This window comes from Raphanus sativus, chromosome 4 (assembly GCF_000801105.2).
Source record: "Raphanus sativus cultivar WK10039 chromosome 4, ASM80110v3, whole genome shotgun sequence".
NCBI classification, from domain to species: domain Eukaryota; kingdom Viridiplantae; phylum Streptophyta; class Magnoliopsida; order Brassicales; family Brassicaceae; genus Raphanus; species Raphanus sativus.
This window is the reverse complement of record NC_079514.1, coordinates 29143432-29169684: the sequence shown is the minus strand read 5'-3', so window position 1 is coordinate 29169684 and position 26253 is coordinate 29143432. Positions and strand designations below refer to the sequence as shown.

Genomic DNA, 26253 nt, shown 5'->3' with positions numbered 1-26253 from the left:
CAAAAAATAATTAAGAAGAAACTGGCGCAGAATGTCCAGAATACCTTTAATAAATACAAATTTAAGATTCTTCGGTGGGGTAAAAAAAGTAAAAATTCAAAACATGCTTGTACTTTAATAGTATAGATGTAATTGGAAAATGAGACGAGTTTGATTGTTGGTCAGCTTAGTCGACCTGTTGAGCCATAGCAAATGTTGTCGATAAAGCATCTTCTAGTGGTGTGTGGGGGCACTAGTCCCATATGTGAATCTTACGTAGAGGATGACCTCTATTGGGGATGTGCGAGGACTAATTTCGTAACTAAGATCCTTGCTTATTCTTTGGGCGTTTTAGGAGATGTGTTTGTTTAATGTTAGGATTAAATTATTTAAATTCGGAATGCTATGTTCAGGTTTATCCAAAGCATCACATACTTCACTAACCGTGTGACTCTCTTGTTATTCACTTTTCTTTGTTTTTTTTTTTGCAGGTGAGACTGACGAATAATCTAATGATCATATAGATGAAGTATTTTAAGGATTTTATTTGGAATTCATTAATTAAAATAAACCGAAATTAAAATAAACGTAATAAAAATTAGATTACTTGTTGGAATGAAGTTATGTGGAATGATCAATTTTACTAATTTCATAATTTTTGTAAACTATTTAATATGAATAGAAAAGAATAATCATTATATCAACTCTACGGGAAAAAAACCTAAACAAAATACAAAGTAAAACATTTCATAATAAATGGAATAAATATATTCCACTTTTACTACATTCCATTCATCTTATTTCATTTGTCTTAATTTTATTTATTGATTTTAACCTTAGTAATTAATTTACTTGAGCTTCCGTTGAGCATTTTGCCTCTACATGAACATTGTTGTCCTCGTGAAAACTGGTCCTGAAGAGAGACGAAAGAGAAAAAAACAATCTGAAGAGCACTTACCAGTTTGAATTATGCAAAATAAGTTGATCAACAATCTATGCCGTCCAGTGGAGTTAACAAGATCATATCAGAGGTGGGGTTAACACATGGAGTGCTTCCAGTGAGGTATTTAGGAGTTCCCTTATGCACTAAGAAATTATCCTTGTCTAATTGTGATCCTCTGATCCAACAAGTGAAGAAAAAGGTCAATTCGTGGAGTGCAAGGTCACTTTCTTTTGCAGGGAGACTGCTACTGATCAATACAGTCATCTCTGGAATCTCTAATTTTTGGTGCTCTACGTTTACCATCCCAAAGAAATGTATTAAACTGATAAACTCGATCTGTGGGGCTTACCTGTGGAAAGGCACTACAGAGGGCCACCACTCTGCTCGGGTCTCTTGGGAAACAGTGACACTGGCGAAGAATGAGGGAGGACTTGGGATCAGAGATCTCCTGCAATGGAATGTAGCGTGCAACATCAAGCTAGTATGGCTCCTCTTCTTTCGCGCAGGGTCTATTTGGGTTGCTTGGATCACAAAGAGCATCCTACAAGATAACAAGAGCAATTTCTGGACTATTAAGGAAAAGCAATCCCATTCTTATGCGATCAAAAAACTCTTGAGAGTGAGACAACAAACTTACAATTTCATCAAGGTAAAGGTTGGTGATGGTAGATCAACAAGGTTTTGGACTGACAACTGGAGCCCTTTTGGGAACCTCAGAGAGTACCTAAATGCCTCAACCACTACGGCTCTGGGAATCAGACACGATGCTATCCTATCTACCATCTACCGTAATGGGAATTGGCAGCTCCCCTCTCCTCGATCAGAACCTCAACTAAACCTACAAGTCTATCTCACTACCATTGCTTTGACGCTAGAGGAGGACAAATTTGTATGGGCTCCAGACGGGAAAGAACTCTCCACTTACTCCACAGGTCAAGTGTACAACCTCATCAAGACTCATCAGCCGGTGGTTCCTTGGGCAGCCTGCGTTTGGTCGCCAAGAGGTATACCTAAGCACAATTTTCTCACTTGGTTAGTGGTATTAAATCGATGTCCTACAAAGGATCGTATTCTCGGATGGGGACTTACAACTAGCCCTCTTTGCCTTCTCTGCAACTCTGCAAATGAGTCAAGAGATCACCTCTACTTCACATGTTCCTTCTCGGCTTCAATATGGGGATCACTAGCCATGCGAGCTCGAAGCACTCCTATTACTTCCTGGCCCCAGGTTATCAACCATATGCAGCAGCTAACTGGACCGAAACACCTCCGTATCTTAGCATTATTGGCTTGGCAATCGGCAATTTACTTCATCTGGATGGAGCGAAACAGCCGCCTTCACCGTCAGCAATTCCGTTCCTCAGATTTGATTGTCTCTGCCGCTACATCACTGATCAAGAACAGGATCTCCAGCCTACGATTATCGTCTCCTTCATTATCTTCCAAGATGATGCAGGTGTGGTTAAGCCCATAGCATATCTCGCCACTGATACCATTTACTCTGCTCTAACTGAAGAAGACGCTTCGTGATCATCGATATTTTCCAATTGCCTTTTGGGCTTCTTTTTAAATTGGGTCTTCCCCTTTTTAATTGTAAGGTTATTATTTGGCTACTGCCAACCAAACTGCCCATTGGGCTTCCTGTAGTTTCATATATATATATATATATATATATATATATATAAAAAGCCCTTTCTCAAAAAAAAAAAAAAATCTATGCCGTCCATGTTGTCAAAAACAAAAAAAAAGCTTATCCGCTCCAAAATAACTAGCCTTACCTTTTTCATTGCATCTAATAGTCCCCACACGTTATGATGATCTTTATTTATAAAGAAATCTGTCCACAAACTGGAGCAACACATCGTTTCACTTTGAGTTCAGAGAATAAACCATGCCTCGCTGGCCGCCTTTTCCACCACCGCCACCAGGGTGCGGACCACCGCCACCAGGGTGCTGGCCGCCAGGCCCACCACCACCAGGCTCCATGCCACCTGGCTGGCCACCTGGTCTACCACCTTCTGGCTCTATTGTAAAAACTTTATTTTACTACAACGGGAGACAACTAATATTTATGAAAATAATAAAAACAAAAATCAAAATTATCATATCGCTCACCCCAACTATAAAAGTTTTTATACATATCATATATAAACCGGTCTTTACGTATCTTATTAGTGAAACTGAATACTTGAAATTCAACAGATCTCTTAATGAATAAAGAAAAAATTGCAGAGTCTAGATGATTAATCTCTTTTCTTAAATCTTTAAACGTTCTATAGTGTGACGATTTTATAGTGCTCAGATTCTCAGGATACAACTGCATCATTATTTTTATTTACCATCACCGAAAACAAAATCTATGAAATCTAATTTTTTTTTGTACTCGTAGACACAAAAATAAAATAAAAAATAAAAAAATAAAACATCACTATTCGACAAAGGAGAATTGTATTTTGTTGTTGGTTTTCACGTGTGTCTATACTCCTCCTTCCTAAATGACTCACAAGAATTTATATAGAAAATACAAACATCACATTATGCTTTTCAAAAGTCATAACATAAAAGAGAGCAATGGAGTCATTCAAGTCAAAAAAACCAATGATGTCATTAAGAAAAAAATAATTTCTTTCGATTCAATTTTAATGACTTAGCAATAAAAATATATTATATATTTGACCAAATCAAACATAAATAATATTTCTTTTAATTTGGGTTTGCATTTTATGTTTATACAAACATAAAGATAGTTATGAATAAAATTTATATGAATAAGTAATGGACATAGTATCCAATTAATAAAATTCAAATTCAAACCCAAATGTCTAATATCTGACATTTGCTAATATTTTTATATTCAGCCAAACTCATATTAGAATTCTATTTTTCATTCAAAACCAACTCCGATTTTGACATATGAGTACACTATTTTAAAGTGTCAAATATCCGGTTATTCCGACGAACTTTTTCGCCTGAAAAACTTGCCAAAAAATGGTCTTAAATCATTTCGTCAAAAACGAGTTCCAAAAATCCACCACATGAATAGAAATGACTCTAAACACTAGACGATTCGACAGACTTGAATTTCTAGACAAGATTCAACAAGACTCAACTAAGGACTTTTGAGAGTACAAACGAGAAATTCACTGCATGAAGAGTTGGTAGCAATTTTCAGCCTTGAACCAATCATTGTTAGTAGCTATCGGATTTACTCGGCCAGTAGGTGGCCATGATGTGTTGAACCTCGGTGTAAACTAGACAATAGCTATAACACAGTTTCATTCTCTCATAGAACTTCATTCTCTCACAGAACTATGTTCTCTATTGTGTTCGTTTTGGCTGTGAACAGTCCTGGTTAACCATGAGTTACAATATAATAGTTATATAAATAGAAATATGTACTACTTAAGCAAAACAATTTTTAATTACCCAGTTTCAAAATAAAATATTTCTTATTCTATGCGAATATAACTTTAAAATATGTAAATATACGATAAATAATTTGATATATATCTAAACTATTAAAACTGAAGTACAAATAAAATTTGAACCTGAGTTTTCCTAAATAATTACAATGGCATGCCACTGGAATAATTAATTAACTTACTTTAATTAATCTTTGTATTTAATTGATTTATAAATGTATTTCCTAATTCGAATTTTAACTAAAACATTTCCTATATTTGTGCTAACTAATTTATTCTATACACAGAATATATAGTGAATTAAATTTACGATATCTTATAGAATCAATATCTTACACATAAATCTATTTATATGACTATTGGATTAATATATGATATTTAGGTGGTACAATAAACGGGAAAACACAAAAAATAAAATTACTCTGTAATCTAAATTATAACAATTATGTAATACGACTAATATTTAGTACAAACAAAAATTAAAAATTAAAAATGAATTCTCACACGGTTGTAATGCCACTGAAGTCATTAGAAAGTCTATTTTAAATATTCTTTTTAAATATATATATAAGAAAAATACAAATAGCCCAGTTTCATATACCAATTTAAATTATGGTTTTATCACATGAAATTTTTAAAATATAATATATATGAAATTATATGATTACTTATATGATAGAACATATAAAATATGATTAATTATATGATGGCATATATGATATATAATAATGACCAGAGGTGAGTGTTCAGATACCCATTCGAGTTTCTTTCGGATCTTTTTGGGTTTCCGGGTTCAAAGATTTCAGTCTCATTCAGATATTTCTAAATTTTGGTTCAATTCAGATTTTTGCGGGTTCTGTTCTGGTTTGAATAACCCATTTAAATTATTTTAAAATTTTAAAAATTCATTATATACTTTAATTTTATCAAAATCTACAAACAAAATAATATATTACATATAAATTTGAATAACATATGTCAGAATATCTAAACTTAATATATAAATTGGTTTGATTTAAATATTTGGATAGAAAATTAATAAATATTTTAAGTATTTTTGATGTTTTGAGTATACTTTAACTATTTTAGATATTTACTTTTAACTATTGTATATATTTTCAAGTATTTAAACCAACTTAAAAGTATCATATATATTATAGATGTTTTCATATACATTAAATCTAAAAATAATTAATTTATATAAGTATATAAATCTATTTCAAATACATCCGGATACCCGAAACACTTTGGTTTGGAACAGTTTTGGTTATCTAAATACCAAAATTTTGAATAATTCAGATATTTAATCTATTTCTGTTTGAGTTTAATACTATTTTTTGCGTCGGGTTCGGTTCGATTCTTTGGATTCAGATTTTTCGCTCATCTCTAATACTGACATAAAAAATAAATAGCAATATTTTGGAAAATACACCCGCACGGGCGTGCGGGTCAAAATCTAGTACTTAATTACATAAATAGCGCGGATTATCATCTAGTATTCTGTTATTTTATATGAACTAATGATAAAAGTGTCCCAAGGATCATATGTTATATCTTCCACGAATTAAGAATCAGACCTACAATATGCCAAAACCATTTTCTTCCAATATTTTTGCTTTAAAATTGAAGTAAATCAGAACCATTTTTGAATTTGGTTATGTTTTATATTTTATAAAAAAGCTTACATGAACCCAGCATTAATTATTCGAACCGATCTGTTCAAAAAATAGTTGGTCCTAAAGGTGTACTAAACATCCCAATCCGAATAACATGATCCGATCCGAACCCTATACTATAAAAGTCCAACACTAATTTAATCAACAATGATGATCGATTTGATAAATTGATCTGCATTTGTTCTGTAAATTTACTTGATCTGCATTTATTCTATTTGATCTGCATATTTTGAAGTGTATCATACATTCGAAGTCTAAACAAGATGTAGAACTAAAAGTGCAGAACTATTCTAGTTATTTACAAATCACCAGAGGTGAAAAAGATTTTTCATGTGAGCTTCAAATCCGAAAAGAGAACGTCGTGTTGATCCCTAGAAGTTTATTGCAAGGTGAATTGTTGGAATTGAAAAATTTGGATTAATGAGTTGAGCTAAGTGAAATGAAAATGCTTTGTTGACTAATAGATGTTTACTTGGTCTGTTTATCTTTTTTTTTTGTTTCTTTTTCTAAGAATCTACATAGCTCCATCCACTCGCTGCAAGCCATCTTTGATCTTACCATTCATGTTTTGTGTCTCAGTTATATTCTGTTATTTTATACGAACTAGTGATAAAACTGTAAGGATCAAATGCCACGAGTCAAGAACTCAGACCTACAATATGCCCAAACCATTTTCTTCCAATATTTTTTCCTTCAAACAAAACACTAAAAACAAGCACCATCTTACAAATTCTTGAATAAAGAAGTAAGAGTAATAATAAAAAAAAAAAATTAGGAAACAATGATTTGAGGCTCTCAAATAATGTCTACACCCTTCTCACCGTTCTATCTTGGTAACCGATACAGCCATTGTGGGAGAACGAATGAGTGAAAAAAAGATCCTTGCGGCAAGTGAACAGAACTCAGAATGCGCCCACCGCTGGTACGTTCCAACTCACTGTGGAGCAAACACTCACCGTTTCGTAAGTTAATAGCTATCAAACATTGGTGCTTCTGGCTAAGAAAGTAGGCTGTTGTAGCATCAAAAGAGTTAATTCTCAACGGAATATAATCGAAGTTGGTCTCAGTCAAAGACGTAGAGACTTCAGATATGAGTTGCCATTCCCAGCTCTTGAGCCGCCATAGACATAACTTATGGTCTACACTCCGATCATCATTGACTTGGGAGACTATATTCATATACATGAGACTTCCTTGATAAGTTGTGCAAGCTCTTCTGAATTTGACATGTTTATCTAAATCAGGGAAAGCCGTGTAACGGAATGGACTAGATGCCTTGGTAGTGGCGTTGAAATCCATGGATAGAAGTTCATCATTATTGCGAGATAGCCAGTGAAGATTCCCGTTCAAGCTAATGGTATAGTGACACCTCTCAAACTTAGAAGGGAGAGGAAATATGCGGCTCCACAAACCTGTCTCAGATGAATATATCATCAAATCTAACTTCTCAGTGTAGCTCTTAGCTGAAGACGCAACAATTTTATAACTTACAACGACGCCGTTATCAGTTCGTGTGGCTATTCCAAAAGGCAAGAAAATTCCACTATTTTCAAACGCTTTAGGAGCATCAATTTCAATGCATTCCTGTGAAACTGGATTAGCCACCAACAAGGATAGCTTCTCGAAATTCCACCCACCATCGGTGTAAGATGATACATCAATCAAAATAAACCCTGCATCGCTGTAAGCCACGACGCTGCCTCGTCGGTAATTGTCTTTCTGGTTCTCGAACTTGCATGCAATGAAAGACGAGATGTACGAGTCTAGAGACCGCTGAAGTCCCCAAGTGTTGCATTTGTAGTGAGCCAAGAACTCTGTCCTATTAGCAGCACCCATGATGAGCGACCATGAAGAAGATTGAGTGTTTTGGTGTTGAGCTATGAAAAGATCGCGGAAAATCAGAGACTCAACAACTGAGTTCCATTGCTTGCAAACTAGTTTAAAACTTGTGAAGGTTTTTATGGGTAGTCTCGATAATATTGTTGCACAGAGATCATCTGGCAAGAAAACCATCTTCCTCTTTCTCTGTTTCAATGGGATTAGGGTTTCACTTTTTGAGTTTTTTCTCCCGGATATGTGGGTTTGCTCATTTATAACAGAACACAAAAGCCTTTAAACGACGTAGTCACAATCAATTTTTAAGGCAACTTATAATGGACGGGCCCAATTCAAATAAGTGAATTTCTTTCTAATAAATGTGAGATTGCTATTCTTCAAAAATTTACATAAGATAGATAAGACATGTGTTTTTCGCAGGATAAATTTATATGATAAAAATTAAAAATATATAATATTAAAAAATTAAATATGTATATGTGTTTGAATTTTTTTAATATACACACAATTATGTTTTCTTTATATAATCATATATATATTGGGCTGAGCGTTTGTAATTGTGGATAGAAATCTATTTTGAATTTATGATGAATTTCATCGATTTGAGCTTAAAATTTTTCACCCTATTTATACCTATAAAACTGTAATATGGTCATCAAGTGAATTTTTATTACAAAAACAGATTCTACAATTTTTTTAATACTTTACTTTAACATCACTGAGAACTATTTTTTGAGTAATTCTTGGGTTCACTCTCTATGGTGAACCCCACCAATAGGAGTTCACCATTTATATTAAATATCTTTTAAAAATGGAAACAAAATATTGTCATATTTTAAAAATTAAAAGATAAGAATAAATAAAAAATAATATTAGTTGGAAACAAAAAAAACTTAAAAAAAAATAATTTTAATGCCATCGACAAAACACTAAACCCTAAATACTAAACCCTAAACCTTAAATGCTATATCCTAAACCCTTGGGTAAATCTTAAACCCTTGGATAAATCTTAAATTCTAGGGTTTATGATTTATCCAAGGGTTTAAGATTTACCTAGGGGTTTAGGGTATAGTATTTAGGGTTTAGGGTTTAGCTTTTTGCTGATGGTATTAAAAGTTTTTTTTAATATTTTTTTCAACTACTATTATTTTTTATTTTTATTATTGAGTTTTTATCTTTTAATTTTTAAAAAACATAATATAACTTGACAATATTTTATTTCTTTTTTTAAAGATATTAAATATAAACTGGTTAAATAAAAATTCATATTGATACAATTTTATGATCATTTATATCTTGTTATAACAAGACAAATTAAGTCACTGATCAAAAAAAATTCAAAGTGGTATTTTAAAATTTACAATAATTTATAGTCGTTTAAAAAATTAAAAATATAAGAAAAAATCTAAATTTATAATTATATGATTAATGTGATTGTTTAATATATTTTAATAATATAAAATCAAACAAAAGAGCTAATAAGATACAAAAAATGTTATCAAATATTTATTATTCATAATCATTAATTTTCATATATACGTTAATCATATTAGGTAACTCCGTAGATTTTATTAAATTAAAATGCAATAATTATCTTTTGTACACCATTTATCAATTTGATAGTTAGTTTAATAAAAAGTATAATATAATTAAGATGTATTAACCTATATTTCTAAGAATTCTGAATTTTATTCTCATGGTGACACGTAGCTACAAAATAATGTTGTAATGTTTTTCAATTAATATATAAGGAACTAGGATAAGATCCGCGCCTTGCGCGGGATGAAGTTGTTATTTTTATTATGTTTTAGAGAATAAAATAATAGTTCGGTTTCATTTGGATTAGGGGTGTTCAATCCGAGTATCGGGTTGGTTTCAGTTTGGTTCAATTTTTTCGATATTTCGATTTGTAAAATATAACTAATATTCTAAATCCATATTTACTTAGGTTCGATTTGGTTTATATGCCGTCGGTTTTCAGTTTATTCGGTTTATACCAAAAACATAATTATTTAGTTTGAAATCATATTATATATTATACAAATTTTGGAATCGTGTTGTCAAAATTTCATTTATTAAAAAATATTATATATTTAAATAAAAGAATAAAAAACAAAAAATCTTATATCATCTAATAAAATAATTAAATCTAGAATTAATATCAAAGTTCCAAATTTTAAAAATAAAAATAAAAAACAAAACAGAAGCATGAAAGAAAAGTTTTTCTATTCTTCCATATTTAGTGTTCATCAAATTAATATGTCTTCGACTGAACACTACTTTGTTTGTTCAAAGATAAAAAAAGATTGTAAAGAATTTCAACTAATTGTGATCCATCAAATTTATAATTTTTACTTCAATTTAGTTACTGTTAAAATAAAGAAAAAAATCAAAAAAATAAAGATTATAAAAATAAGAAGCCTCAGTTGCGGGTAAATTGTTAATTAATTATAATTAGAGTGACTAAATTGATTTAATATATAGTGGATATGTTCAGCTGAACATTTATAATTGTAATTGTGGACTAAAATCTATTTTGAATTTATGATGAGCCAGATCGATTTGGGCTTAAAAAAGTTGTACAGAATTTTACCTAATTGTTATCCATCAAATTTGAATATTTATTAAATAAAAATTCATATTAATACAATTTATGACCATTTGTATCTTATTATAACAAAAAATTAAGTTATTGATCACAAAATTTTCAAAATGGTATCTTCAAATTTCTAATAATTTATAGACGTTTGTAAAATTAAAAATATAGCATATAAGAAAGAAAAATAAATGTTTTTATTATATAGTTAATGTGATTGTTTAATATCTTTTAATAATAGAAAAGAAATAAAAAAAAACTAAGATACAAAATTTGTGATCAAATATTTATTATTCATAATAATTAATTTTCATATATACGTTAATCATATTAGGTAATTTTGTAGCTTTTATTTAAGGAAAGTGGGAGATTGTTTTTTTGTACATTATTTATCAATTCGATAGTTAGTTTAATAAAAAGTGTAATATAAGTTAAGATGGACCAACCTATTTTTCTAAGAATAATATATTTTATATAGTTATTTATTAAATGAGACTTCATAATCATATCGTTTGATAACAATATATTTAAATCATTGATAACAAAATTTTCAATGTGAGAAATTAATAAGTTTATAATTTATAAATGTTCTTGAAAATTCATTGAAAGTTTTAATATTAAAATATTTATGTAATATTATATTGTATATATATATATGTATATATATTTGTTTTATTATTTTTATAACATATATTTGTTTTATTATTAAATAATAATTTTTACTCATATGATTTTAAAATTATGTGTATCTTTTTATAATAAAAATGTTAAACCTTTGATCATTAATTTTAACATAATAATTTTAATAGTTTAGTCATTTATTGTCATTTTTTAAATCCAAAATATAACATATTCGAAAAATCTATTGTAGCTAATTTGATTGTGTAATTTATTTTAATAATAAAAATTAAACAAAAAATGATGGAAGAGATAAAACTTTTTATCAAATCTTTATTATTAGAATCATTAATTGTCATATATATATTAGTCATTTAAGGTAATTCCATAGGTTTTATTTAAGTAAAGAAAAGGAATAAATTAAATTGGATCATTCACTTTTTCAATTTTAATCTAAGCATGACACATATGATAAATTAGCATTCTAATAGAGTGATACGTGGACAATAAGGCTTTTTTAAAATAATATAAAACTGAGGTAATTATTTTCAAAATACTTCTCCTTTAATATATAGGGGATAATTGTTAGAGTGAAAATTAAATAAATTATATTTTTATTTGGAAAATTAATATTGGAGAAAGGAAAGAAAAGAAATGAAAAGAAAAATAAAATATAATTGTAGGCAGAAAAATAAATGAATAAGCGAACGGTGATTAAAAATGTAGAAACAAATTAAAAAAACATAAACACTTTGGGGATTCGATAAACAGAGAGGGTGGAGAGCAACTTAACCTTTTGAACCATTAGAGCTAAACAATAATATACATTTGATAACATCACAAGAAACTTATAATCTTTAGTATGTGGCATGTGCCACATTCTTTCCACACCTGAGTCTACTCTTGGGTGTTACCTTGTTTAATAAATGGTGAAAAAGGAGAAAATGGTTTGAGTGTTTGATATCTCTATATTTTAGCTTATTATGATCATTTTAGGTTGCATTTATGTTTTTATGTTGCATTTTCATACTGATATGCATATCATAGGGGTTGGAGTGCACCATTGGAAGTTTGAGATAAATTTGATAGGTTATTTTTGTAAATTACAAAGTTGGGGGCAGAAATGAAAGACCACGAGAATTCAGGGACCAAGGCTGAATTTGGAATACTCGCTGGGGTTAGACGCATAATTGAAACTTTGGGTTTGATTTGCGGGGCATTTCTGCACATATAAAAGTATGGGTCAGAGTTGAAAAAAAATCCAAAGGTCAGGGACTGGTTTTGAAAATACGAAAAAACCCACCATTGGAGTTATTGGTTCTTCTCTCTCGACGTTATCTGGTTGATTCCAACGACAGCCACGGCTAGAGGCAACGACTTCAGAGCTTCTGAATTTGGCTTGCCATAATTGGGATAATTGCAGATTCACAAAGGAGGAAGCTTTCTTGCGATTTGGAGTTTGAAGGAGACGTTCATGGTGGTTCCAGTTTAGTCGACGGAATCATATAAAGTTAATACCATCGGTGTAGATATGTAAATACAAATTTGACTCAAGAACATCTTCGATGCCTGGAAACTTGTTTACTGTTATAAATAAAAACTTGTCTTCTGTCGATCGATTATAAACTTGGGTCACATGTTAACGATCATCTAAAGTTTACTGTAAATTCGAGATTTTGAGTTTTGAGGTTTCATTTTGTTTTTTGTTGAAAGCTTCGTACACATCCCCTTAGTATTAAAATGGAAGCAAAAAATAAGAGGAACCTTAAAAGAGTACTATATTAACGAGTATGTCATTTTGACGACGTGGCAGCACGAGGTTCCTTCTCAGACGCTTTATGAAGAAAGGCTTACTCACCTTAGGATATTACGGCTATTGCCATTGGACAGACTTACATATTCGTATATCCCTTATACATAGTTTCATGTCGCTCTATAAATCGCCATACCAATATTTGTATAAAAGGAAAGTAGTCAACTTCGGGATTTGACTAAATAAATCTTAAATTTTATACATGGTCCACGTGATTATTCTCTTCGTTTCCACTTTCTATATTTTGAAATGATCTTTACGAAGATTTTGCAAATTTGTTTTGCATATGGAAATCAAATTTTGACTCATATTAAGATTGATATGTTTATCCGACTCATATTAAGATTGGCTATATATGCATATATGCATAATTTTTCTTGATACGAGATCCGACTGGAAGAATAATGATTTATCAAATCAGTATAGTCTATGTTTTAGAAATTTATATATACCTTGAATATAATCTATTGTCTACGTTCGTATTATGTATAATACATAATTTATATATACCGGAATTAAATTATATCTTATAATATATAAAATATTGAGCAAAAGGTGTCAAGCACGATAAATAATTATTCTCCAAAATTAAGCATATATGGCAAAAACTGATTCAGTGGTCAATCACATTAATAAATTTAGGAGATTAACACAATTATTTTCAAAATTTGTGCTTTGCAAGGCTGGTTACTATTTATTCCAGCATATAATACGAAGTGATTAATGGGATATTAATTCGAAAAATCAGCAAATCAATTACATTCCAATTTCGTAAACATTACTTTTTTGAAAAAAAATCGTAAACATTACTTACCATATAATAGTACTCCTATTAATTGTATTTGACCGCGATATTTAATATTTGCCTAAGTTATGAGATGAGGATATACGAATTTAAAACCTACGGAATTTGTGATGCGTTAACAATGGTAATTGGACTAATATATAGTATCTTACACCATTTATAGAAATATCAAAGTTATAACATAGACCATCGTCAACCTAAAATACAATAAGTTATGTTTTTATTATTTGGGAGTTTTATTGCCTAAGTTATGTTTTTATATTATTCAGCAATTATATTATGAAAACAATAATTTAATAGACTATATTTCTCTTCTCATATCTTCGCAACTAATTTTATATAAATTTTGGCTAACAGTTAACAAACAAATTATTAGAATTCATGATAAAACGTTTATAACATCTTAACTTTTCAACATAAAACATGATGTCAGTTTTTTGTATTCTTTAATAATATCGTCTACATACTATATATAATATTTGAATGTTAATTTTCATAATTTTATATTAAGACCTCTCTATTTTTACGTATATATTTTATTATATATTAAATATACATTGTTCATAAAAATATTTATTTTTCCTCTCACTCTGCGCAAGGCGCGGATCATATCTTTATCGAATTCGTTCATCCGAAGTTCTCTATTGGTATGTTTATAAATTTATAATTACTTTATACGCGAATCTCCCATTATTTGAGTATTTTCAATTACTTAAGCAATATGTCCGTTTTAACATGTACCTTATATTATGGAATTCTACAGAACAGTATGGAGCAATGGTAGCAGTAGGAGATATCGACGGAGCTGAGATAGATAACCATAGCATCCACTTCTCATTAGTCAATATGGAGTATGTTTTATTTATTAGTTATTTTCATAATTATGTGAAACGGAGATATGTTCAAAATAAAATGGTATTACTTTACTTCAACTAACAGGTATGAACACATGCACTGTGTAGCACACAGATAAGTTACTCAGTTTTTACATTTTTACTCGAACTCAAACAATGCCCCTGTTGTCCTATGTGTGTTACAGTTCTGGCAAATTGTTTGGGGTGTTGGTAACTTATATTATAATCCTATCCACCCTGAAATTGTTTAATATCTTAAATGTTCATTATGATGTTCACTTTTTGATCATGATCAGGTGGGCTCAACCAAGTGAGAACAATTGATGGATTTTCGAGAATTTTATTCGAGTCTGACAATGTTCCAGAGATCCAGTCTTTCAAAAAGAGGTAATATTATTTGATAGTGAGATAGACATTACATAATATACTAACTTAAATTATATTGTTTTAATAGGATTCCCTTTTATGACTGCTAAGGAATTTGGCATGGATGTGCTGCTTACGATCTTGAATTTTATTATGTGGTTTAAATCTGTTTTGTTGTTTCCAATTATGAGTTCGTACTTTCCTATGTTTGTGTTTTTCATTCTGTTATTTTTTAGTTTTAAATTTTAATTTATAATATCTTTTTCCCATAATTACTTTTTAAATCAAATAAACCTGAAATTATATATGTATATATTTAAATGACATTTATAATTGACCAAACAAGTATAATATTAAACATAAAAACAGTGTACGTATACCGTGCTATATTCGTGGCCATTATCCTTTTAAGTGTAACATCTTTTTTTTTTACATTTAAAAACAATATTTATTCATAATTTTAGACAATTGTAAATTAAGACACAACAAAATATAATTATTATATAGACCAAATTTTTCGAAGTATAAACTAATATATACAAGAATGACAATATTTTCAATGACGCCAAATATATCATGTATATAGATTATATTCCATTTTTTAAAAAAATATGTACTTCTAAATTCTAGATAATTCCCTATAATCTATTGAGAACAGGAAAACAATATTTCATATTTCCAAAAAAAGAATTCAATATATTATGTACTGACCGATTATATTACATTTATTAAAATTTAATACTTCTACATTCTATTTAATTAAATTTATAAAATACATAATATAGGAAAATAAAATTTCAAACCTTAATATTTTTTTAAAAAGGCTTATCTCATTCCGCGCAGGGTGCGGATCTCACTCTAGTGATGATATAAAAGACATATATGTAGATCATCGTTTAAAGAGACTAACAGTCATACGGTCATACGGTCTGGAGAATATCATATCGCTTGTCTTTTTTCTGAAGAAATATCATATTGCTTGTTTAGACATTTCTTTAGTTAATTAAATAATACGATATCATATCATCATCCCCTATAGTTTCTATATTCAATTGTATCTAGCGAGATATACAAATTTAATTGGACCAACTCCTTTTTCAATTTTAATGTGACGATGCCACGTAGGATTAATTAATAATCTAACTGAATGAGACGTAGGATAGTGAATTTTTTTAACTAATACAAAACTAAAGTTCTAATTTCCGAAATGTTTCTCAAATAATATATAGGGGATTTGAATGTACACAAAAATTCTTGCTTATTTTTGTTTTAGTTTGGACATATCAGTCATTGAAACTCTACGTGATTGACATATCAATTTGAAGAAAATCCAGTTTTTAATTTTATTTATCATTCAAATCTAAAGATTAGATCTTTTCTTTTCTAATTGAAATAAATTTTGGTGTTTTAATTGGTTGATAAATCTGAATAGATTTTAAATCAAAAAACAATCTATTGTTATCCAATTTTGTTTTTATTTTATACTTCCTTTGTTGAATATGGTCTTTTATCATTCGTTTTAAATATTATTAAACTATTGTTTTTATTTTATAATTCTCTTTTTGTTCATGATTTAAGAAAAAGGAAAATTAAAATTTCTTGAAAAGAAAAATTATTTTCATAAAGCTTTTACAATTTTAATTTTGGATTTAAAAAAAAGAAATTTACTATTAATTTCTATTTGAATGGAAATGTTTTTATTTACAATAATTGTTTTTCTAAAAAATGAAAAATTACTATTATACAATGTTTATATGAAAATTTTATATAACACAAAAACGAAAATTATAATTTCTTGTAAAGAAAAATTATTTTTATATAACTTTAACAATTTTCATTTTGGATTTAAAAGGGAAAATTACTATTAATTTACTATTTGTATGGAAATTTTTTTATTTACAATACTTCTTCTAAAAATGAAAATTACTATTAATTTACTATTTATATGAAAAATTTTATTTAACACATGTCATAATCGTAAATATAAAATTGTCATGTGTCACAATCATGGTAATTACTAAGTTTGAAGAACCAAGCTTTCTATAATAAAATGTCTACTTATAATCAGAATGTCATTTTAGACGACTAAGGCCTTTATTGGCATAGCAGGTAATAAAACATTAATAGTATGTTGTAGAAGTAGAATGCTGAAAAAGTTGTATACTCCCTTTAAACTATTTAATAAGACGATTGGTGGGGAAGTAGGAAAATGCTAATTAAAATTATTATAAAATCAATATATAATATATTTATTTATTGAATATATTTTAATATATACAAAAATATATAACAAAAATAATATATAATTTATTTATTTTATTTAATAATATAAAGAATTATTGTAATTTCCAAAAATATTTTTTTTTATTTTAAAAACAAATGTTTGCAGTTTTTTATTAAGAAAATAAATTTACAATTTAAAAAATAAATTTAAATTAAATGTTATCTTTTAAATATGAAATATTATTTTTAAAATAATATTTTAATTGTAAATATATTTTAAAATTAGAAATTTTAATTTTTGGATATAAACATAATTTCATGATATTATTAAATAAAAAATTAATTATATATATTTTTTAATTTTATAAATCGTAAATGCAAATGATCTATTAAAATTTTCATATGAAAGTATTGAGTAAAGAGCATTTGAAAAGCATAAACATTTGGTAAATGTATTTCCAAATGAGTAAAGAGCATTTGAAAAGCATAAACATTTGGTAAATGTATTTCCAAATGTTTTTATAACAAATGTTGTTTGGATATATAATAAGGAGCATAATGTTTATGCTAATACAAAAGGCCTGAGTCAACGGTTGTTTTAAGACGACTAGGTCAATAATCTAACAAAAAATAATCTTGTTTATTCTTGTTAAGTTTAAAATGTGAAAATGTGTGTAGGAGCTTCCTACATTTAGATCCAAAACCTATATCATTAAACTCAATATTTGATGATGGTGTAGAAACGTGAATCTTTCTTAGCATCAAAGAGTGAAAGATCGTAGAAATCTTAATGAACTCTTGTAATTCTTCTGTTCATTCTGGAAGAACTCCAAGGAAAGATAAGAAAATGTTTTTTTTCTTTGGAAAAGAGCATTTAGATAAATAAAAAATGTTACACATGCAGTTGCTGCATTCTTTCATACAACACTCATTTTATGAAAATATGTGTTAAGAGGAAGGAAGATTCTCTAAACTCATACAAACGCTCAGAAGCACTGATTCAAATTTTGTAGCATTTGAGAGATTCAGATTCTTTCCAGTAAAAGGAAGAACTGAAATCCATCTTCTATTTAGCTTTGATTATTATATAGTATATACTGCTATTCAGATTTTATCAGCAAATATACTTTCACATTGAAACTCCAATAGAAAAAAACACCATTAAAGAAACAGAAATATAAAAAATAGCAAGAGAAAACACATGCATACACCTACCAACACCATCATCATCTTCGAACCATAATGGAAGTCTTGTCTTCTTCTGCTTCATCATCTTCTTCTCCAGACCAAAGCCTCTTAAGCCAACTCCAACAACATGTATATTCACCGCCTTTAGTGTTTCTAATTAGAGAGACCTGAACGGCCTCAGGTTTATAATCTTCATCTCCATCTGCATGGTAGTAGTTGCTGCTGCCTCCAGTTTCAAAGCAGCCAACACTACCACCACTAGTACTTTTTTCTTCCTCATTCACGATCCTTACACCGCACGCAGTAATCTCGTGGTTATCCCTGCAGCTGAACTCAAAAACAATCTCCCTTGTAGTCACATCCACCTCATGTGTTTCTCCAATTAAGCTACCACCACAGAAAAACAGATGTTTCGTTTGATAATGAAAATAGTCCATTGAATTCCACTTAACTTCCTTAATGATGACACCTGATTTGGTTTTTATACGGCAATGTATATCAAGTAATACATAGTTGTTGGTTGGCGGAAGGACGAGGCATGCCTTAAATCTAGAGTACGCTGAGAAAGTTCCATCACCATCCAGAACCATAGGGATTATTATAGATTTTCCTGTAGCTTTGTGAGTGAACTCCGCAGGAACCTCTTTACCTGGTGCTGGTAACCATACATTATTGTAGCCTCTTTGTTGTATGATTACTCTTCTTGATTCTTCATCCAGGTTAAAACAGTTCCGAAACATGAAGTGTGTGATTATATGATTGAAAGAGAAGCATACTCTCTCGAGTGATCTACAATTGCTTGCATCTATGTACTTGAGCCTAGGGGGAAGACCTTGCAGTGACACGAGCTGTCTGCACTTGTTGAGGAAAAGACTTTCTAGATGAGGGAGACTTAAAACACAATCCGGAATCATGTCTATATCACTATTGCTTAGGTGTAGATGCTTAACGCTTTCTGGAACACCTGTTATTCTTTTGACGTTCCGGCCACCTAAACAAAGCCACTTAAGATAAGGCAAACGTTGGACAATTGATGGATGAACTTCTTCCAATAATGTGTTTCCAACATTGAGATACTTGATATTCATAGAAACCCTTGGAGCACTCTTAAAATGTGAGATACTATTATTTTCAACTTCCTCGAAAGATTCTAAGTTGTTCTTGATTGGAACAAGTCGTAGCTTTCTGCAGTCACGCATCCTCAACTTCCTCAGTTTTTGTAGATTCCAAATAGATGAAGGAAGCTCCACCAAACTTGTGCAATACGTTAGTGTCAGTGTCTCTAGATTAATGGCTTTGGAAAGATTTGGGATTTCTTTCAAATTTTTTGAGTATCCCAAATTCATCTTCTTGAGATTCGGAAGGGGCTGCATATCAAACACATCAAATACTTAAATACCTTATTTAGATCAATCATCATAATTATTAACTAGATTTCAACCCGCGCAACCGCAAAGATGTTTGTTTTCATTTATATTTACATAAATTTTTTTTTGTGTTTACATAGTGATATATAATATAAGTATTAAGTATATTTTTAAAAGTGTATATGACTTATTTAAATACAATAGTTTTATATTTTAGTTGCTTGTCATCCAAATGATTGTTTTAAACCATCAATAATTGTATTTGTAATATTTATTATATTTTGTTTTGTTAGATTTTTCTTTTGATGATTAGACGTTATAATATAGTAAAAATTCATAAACATGAAAACTATTTTCATTTCCAATGATTTTTGTTGTAAACTGAATGATAATGTGTTTTTGTGTATTAGTTTCCATTCATAATTTGATAAAGTGTGAAATGAAATGGGCCATAAATTATAGTAAACGTAGTTTGTTACATAAAATGGCTAATTGTGTTTATAATATATAAATTAGATTTTGACCCGCCCTTTTAAAGGGCGGGATTATTTCATAAAAAGTTTTAATTAAAAAAAAAAATATATATATATATTTATATATTTTTTTTGTTTTTAAGTTTTTATTATATTAAACATGATACATGTTAGTTGTTTTAAAAATATAACATGTTCTGTTTGTTAGAATCAGACATATATGAAAATTATATCTATACTATCTTCTGTTCTACTATATCATTTTGTATTTGTTATTTATTTATAGTAAATATATATTGTATCTAATACATCACCTTTTTAATTTCCAACCCGTTTTACAAATTTTTTCTTTGTTTGATGCATTTTATATAATATTGTAGTTATTTTAATATTACATATATGATATATCATAGTATAATAGAATGAATTGATAAATAGGTAATATTAAATTTACATCCCGTTTTATTTGTCATCATGAATTGCTAATAAAATTTCTATAATATATTTGTAGAAATAGGTAATTTTTAGTCTATCTTAGTGATATATAATTTCTTTGTGTTAATGTTATAACTTATTTGAGGATTTATGTGATACATATTTTTGATAAACATTCAATTATAGATTTATTTAAAGGTTTTTGTTCTTTATTACACAGTGATGTTGAAGCATTGGCAAAGTTCAAAGCTACGATAAACATAGATTGAGCACTTGAGAACTAATAAAGTAAATTATTTTTCTGTAATATGTTTGTTGGTTAGGAAAGGGAGCTGATATTTAGATAGTTTCGGGAAATAGGATATGAAAATCACGTTTAGAATATATAACTTCCTCTTGATTACAACCAAATATCATCAATTGTTTTCTGTTAAACAATATAACGATATCATCAGAACATCTTAAGCCATGGTCACATAAAAGTATAGAATATATAAGAGCTATATGTTTCCATTTTGTCACTTTCATATAATATTTTATATGCTTCAAAGTTTCCCTAAAACTTACCGTGAATTGATTGTATGAATGGATTTTTTTTAAAGCTCAATATCTTTCAAAACATCATTTTTTCACGCTTTTGCTATGGAGAAATATTTAGATGAAAGGTCTATTTAAAAGACCAGACTATTAAAATATTTAGATATAAATAAATTAGGCAAGATCTCTTAAATAGGGGTGGTTACCTAATGCGTGTCTACATACGTTAAACAATGTAGATACAATTTTTTTTAAAATAAACTCTTGTAAATATATAACACTTAATAAAAAATGATATGTTAGATTTTAATTACTTTCTTTATTTGGGTGAATATCTCCTTAACAATTTAAATTCAAAATATAAAATCTATTTTTGGTCAAAATCCTTGTTGTATATACTTCTATTTAATAGATAGCTTATCTTTGAAATTTATTGTTTCCTTAATAAGTGGGAATAGTGTTATATAAAGGATGTTAAATACAATATTCTCTTGAATAACAATAAATATACGGCGGCATATTGTAAATTTAAAGCAAATTAAATGGATGTTTAAAAGGAATTACTGTTTTAATTGTATTAATTACCTCAGTGGCATTTGATGTAATTAAATAGGTAAATTAAAGGTTAATTTATTTTTGTACTTCAGTTTTAATAGATTAGATAATTTTTCAATATATAGGATTCTATAATATATAAATCTGAAATAATAATATATTTGAATATAAATAAACTAAAAGTTTGTTGGGTATTGAAACCTAATATTATGGGTTGGGTATTGAAAACTTTTGAAATATTTGTTTACTTATTATTATAATATAACAAACAATATCTTTAAAAAATATCTTGAGGTTTCATAATTTAAATAAATAATTGGCTAAGTTCAAAATTACGAAACTTGTAGTAGAATATATTGCAACATATGTTAAACATATAATATGTTCGATAGGTAGTGAATTAATTATATGTTGCCAAAATATATATTTAAAGTATAATCACACATGTTAAATTATCTAAAGAAATGGAAAAGATTACATAGATTTAGGATATTGTTATATAGAATTAACTAAAAAACAAAAGTATTTAATTAAAAGCATAAATCAAAAATATCTCAGTAGCAGAGAATGGTAATTATTTTAAGGTGACCTCAAAAAATCCCCTTGTATTTTAATAGTATTGATCTTTAGATTGCTAAATATAAGCTTGTATATTTATAATAAGTGTATGCCACAAAATTTAGAAGGTCAAAATATATTCCTTATAATATTCATTTGAAAAATATGGAAGTGTTAGAAAAGTGATCGAGTGTATTTGTTTGCATAAGCATAATCATAGCTTTGTGACAAAGACCATTGACACTGAAGCACTGCAATATGGAACATGTGCGGTTAAAATGCATATCAAACAACAATGAGTTTATCAACAAAAGAGCAAATTGTACATACAATAAATTCCAAGTTTCAAAGAAAGAAAAATTCTATTTTTTAAGCATGAAATACATACACAGAGAAAGAGAATTACCAGGGATGGATCAGAATTACCGGGTAACGGCAGAGACTGCAGGTTCTGGACAGGAATGCAATTTTCTCTGCAAGGGAGTTATCAGACCATTCCCCTGGTTGCATCTCCACGAACTGTGACGCCCCCATCTCAGGCTCTGTTCCCTTTACCAGGGAGAATAAAAGGTGGAAAAGGACCTCTGCAGAAGTTCTTCTCCTCAAGGCCCGTGTCAGAAAACAGGTCGAAGCACCAATGTGATGGAAACCTTTTCAGGTTTTCAAGACTCAAATTAGATTAAACTGAGCCAAATCCCACACATACAGATAAAATGGTTAACACTTGGTTTCCTTAAAAGATTTGAGTCAAAAAGGTATGCATGCAGTACTAACGTTTCATCAACATAACAATTTGGGAAGACAAAAAAACAATTGAATGTGAAGCCATTGTTGAAACATAAAAACCTTACACTTTGAGATCTTTAAAGAAGGGTGAAGATACCAATTCACTGAGAATGAAATAGGGTAGTTGAAAGCACACCGGCATAAGTACGAACGAACCCATTAAGCAAGAAGAAATACATCGACTGGAATCAAGAACAAAACCATAAAATGAAAGAAATTAGTATTCTTAGCAAAATCAAATCTAGGGTTGTCCAAGCAAAAATTAATTTGAGGTAAGAAGCATATACCAAGTCGCTGGCTTTCTTAGTATCATCGATCTTCTCCATCTCGATTGGGATCCTTGATTGATTTGCCTTCTCTCTTAGCACGAGAATAAGCAGCGGCAATGACACCTTAGAAGAAAAAGGCGGGTGTGGTTGTTCCTCCTTACGCAGGCTTCACCATCTGTCAGACTTCTTTCTAAAACCCATCGAACTGAAACCCAGATAAAAAAAAAAAATCAATCACCCACACTGCTTAGCGGATGAGCACAAAAGAATCTCATCAAAAAAATAAAACACACATATGTTGTTAGGGGAAGATCAGAGGAGGGCACGATAAATAAACCATCAAGCATATTGTTGCTAGAGCCAAAGCCAATTGTAGACATGGATGTCTCGAAAACAATTGAATCAAGCTTCATCTTTGAACCATATAAAAGCTTTGAAATCTCACAATTAAAAGGGATATAAAATTTAACTAAATGAATGTTGTTCAGTATTATTAGGGATTTAGGGTATATTCGTTTGATTCATGAGATTAATATCTGCGATTTTTTTAAAAAAAATAAAAACATTTAATTAAAAGCATAGTTTAAAATGATCGAGTGGCAAATAGTTGTAAATACTGTTGAAACAAAAAGGTACCTCAAAAAATGTCTTCTGTTTTAATAGTATTGATTAATATATTGTTTTGGCATAGGTTATGCTTTAGGAAATTTATTAAATCTTAGTGACACAAATTATGTATATTTTCAATAATGACTGTTTAAGGATAGTCCATTTTTTAAAAATCACACATGAAAAGAAGTTGCGACTTCTATTTTAATATATAAAGATTAGTATAAACCTGGATTCCTCCCCAAAGCTTCTCCAGATTGCTAAATTGCATACGAAGCTCGATGAGACATTCAGGTCGAAATGTTAGAGGAAGATGTTTTCTCGGGTATGAATCCCAATGTAGTAACCTTAGACTAGGTAGATATTTCATGTCTTCCGATATCTTCAATGCATTAAAAAATCTCCCATAGATTCTTAAGAACCGGAGATTACGCATTCCTTCAAAAGCTCGTCCACTTATAGAGCACTCGCTCATCTTAGACGACGTATCAAATGATATACCCAAGACAGATCCAGTACCCTGACACATATTCAAAGAAAAATGTTGATGAACCTGTTCTCACAAAAACCAAACCTTTTTTTATAGAAGCTTTTGTTATATATAGATAAGAACTTACTGTATTATTTTTCAGCACATCAAGAATCTCGTTCGCATTTTCTAGAAACTGACGTTTCCCGGGCTCTTCAGACTGTTTATAAACTATTTCTCTCCCCAATCGTTGCAGTAAACAATGCATCGTTATCCATCCATTGGTTGATACATAGACGAGAGATTTATCGGCAAGGATCTTCAATCCCATACTCACATCCAAGTTACTATCAGCTAACATGGTCGTCACATGATCAACAGCTCTATCATTGAAGAAAAATGCAATGTGGAGAAACAGAGATCGATGCTTATATGATAGTTTGTCATATCCCACTTTTAGTACGTCTTCAAGTTTTCTATCAAGACTAGATTCGATCCTAGATAATTGACATTCCCACTCTTGCTTACTCTCCCCACGTAAAGATGAGCCTACAACACAAAGGCCTAATGGAAGATAACCGCATAGCTTTGCTACTTTCTTTGCAACCTTTTCAAAACCAACTTGTACATAACTTTGTTTGAAAGCAGATAGGCACAAGATCTCAGGAGCTTCTTCTTCGGATGGATAACCAACATGGTAGATATTTTTTATCCCATGTGCCTTCAATATCTTGCTATCTTTCGTGGTAACAATAATTCGGCTTCCTCTGCCAAACCAAGATGGTTTTTCTGCCAAGGCATCTAGTTGTTCAAGATCATCAACATCATCAAGAACAATAAGGACTTTTTGGTGTTGTAGCCATTCCTTTATTGCACCTAGATCATCGACGCTCATATCCTTTTGGTTCAAAATCTTGGACAGAAGTTGGCTTTGTAGACAGAACTTCGAATCCTGGACACCAGAGCTTCCATAACTTCCCTTGAGGTTCCCCAAAAAGCATTTAAGTTTAAAAGCAGCAGAGAGCTGCTTGAATAAAGCTTTAGCAATGGTTGTCTTACCAATTCCCGCAGGACCCTGAATTCCAATCATCTTCACATCATCACACGCCATAACTAGACAAGAGTTTATTTTTCTCAAGTGAGCTTCCATTCCCACCACCCCTTCAAAATCATTTGATGGTGTAACACTCAGTTTGTTTGAAACATCAGCAGCAATCTTTTCGATCATCTTAGCTTCATCCTCCCTAAAAAAAATAGCGAGTCTAAATTTTAAAGAGACACCACCACTGAAGTAAAGTATACTTAAGAAATATAAAAGCAATGTTTGATTCAAATATAATATATATATAAATAAAAACTACAAACCAATTTGAAGAGTGTTCTCCTGCAATGGTTGCAACATCAGCCAAAGCTTTGATCCATATTTTCTTCTCCCCTTCACCTTTCCCTTCGCAAGTTTTCTGGAATGCACTGCCGAACTCTCCCCTCTGTTTCCGTACATCAGACGGGTCAACTTCGTAAAATATCGGCATCACCATCCCATGCTCTTTTTTGCATTTCAAAATTTCAACCAACTCATCTAAACACCAGCTTGAAGTAGCGTACTTCTTGGAGAGCACCACGAGTGAGAGCCTCGATTCTCTAATGGCTTGCACGAGTTCAGGTCCAATCGTATATCCTCTCTTGATCTCTTGATCCTTGAAAGTTGTGATTCCTTTCCTTTCAAAGAGGTTGAGTAAATGACTGAGAAATCCTTTACGAACATCTGGACCGTGGAAACTAGGGAAAACATGGTATCTCCTGATGTGAGACGAAGAAGAAAAAGCCATGAGAGATTAGGTAAAGAAAAGTTTAAAGAATATATCAGAGAGTTTTT

General features: G+C 29.9%; 3 protein-coding genes across 4 annotated transcripts; all 3 read right to left on the bottom strand.

Annotated features, from left to right (window-relative positions):
* Window positions 1-634: 634 nt before the first annotated feature.
* LOC108850609 (uncharacterized) lies at window positions 635-2470 on the bottom strand. Of its 2 annotated transcripts, none has more exons than XM_057008520.1 (4): window positions 2012-2470; window positions 1560-1932; window positions 1272-1463; window positions 635-1097 (listed from the first exon to the last, which is right to left on the bottom strand). In XM_057008520.1, the coding sequence occupies exons 2-4, from the start codon at window positions 1703-1705 to the stop codon at window positions 965-967; spliced, it is 471 nt and encodes a 156-aa protein (XP_056864500.1). In that variant the 5' UTR covers window positions 1706-1932; window positions 2012-2470; the 3' UTR covers window positions 635-964. The 2 variants fall into 2 exon arrangements, with proteins under 2 accessions (XP_056864500.1, XP_056864501.1); XM_057008521.1 differs by having other exon boundaries at window positions 640-892; window positions 2012-2467.
* A 4221-nt stretch (window positions 2471-6691) lies between these two features.
* LOC108853679 (F-box protein At3g28330-like) lies at window positions 6692-8086 on the bottom strand. Its single transcript, XM_018627095.2, has one exon. It carries the CDS (start codon window positions 8031-8033, stop codon window positions 6846-6848), a length of 1188 nt encoding a protein of 395 aa, XP_018482597.1. The 5' UTR covers window positions 8034-8086; the 3' UTR covers window positions 6692-6845.
* A 10271-nt stretch (window positions 8087-18357) lies between these two features.
* On the bottom strand, window positions 18358-26206 carry LOC108853210 (disease resistance protein RML1A-like). Its single transcript, XM_018626656.2, has 4 exons — window positions 25743-26206; window positions 24526-25621; window positions 24138-24428; window positions 18358-19686 (listed from the first exon to the last, which is right to left on the bottom strand). Exons 1-4 carry the CDS (start codon window positions 26204-26206, stop codon window positions 18358-18360), a joined length of 3180 nt encoding a protein of 1059 aa, XP_018482158.2.
* Window positions 26207-26253: the final 47 nt, after the last annotated feature.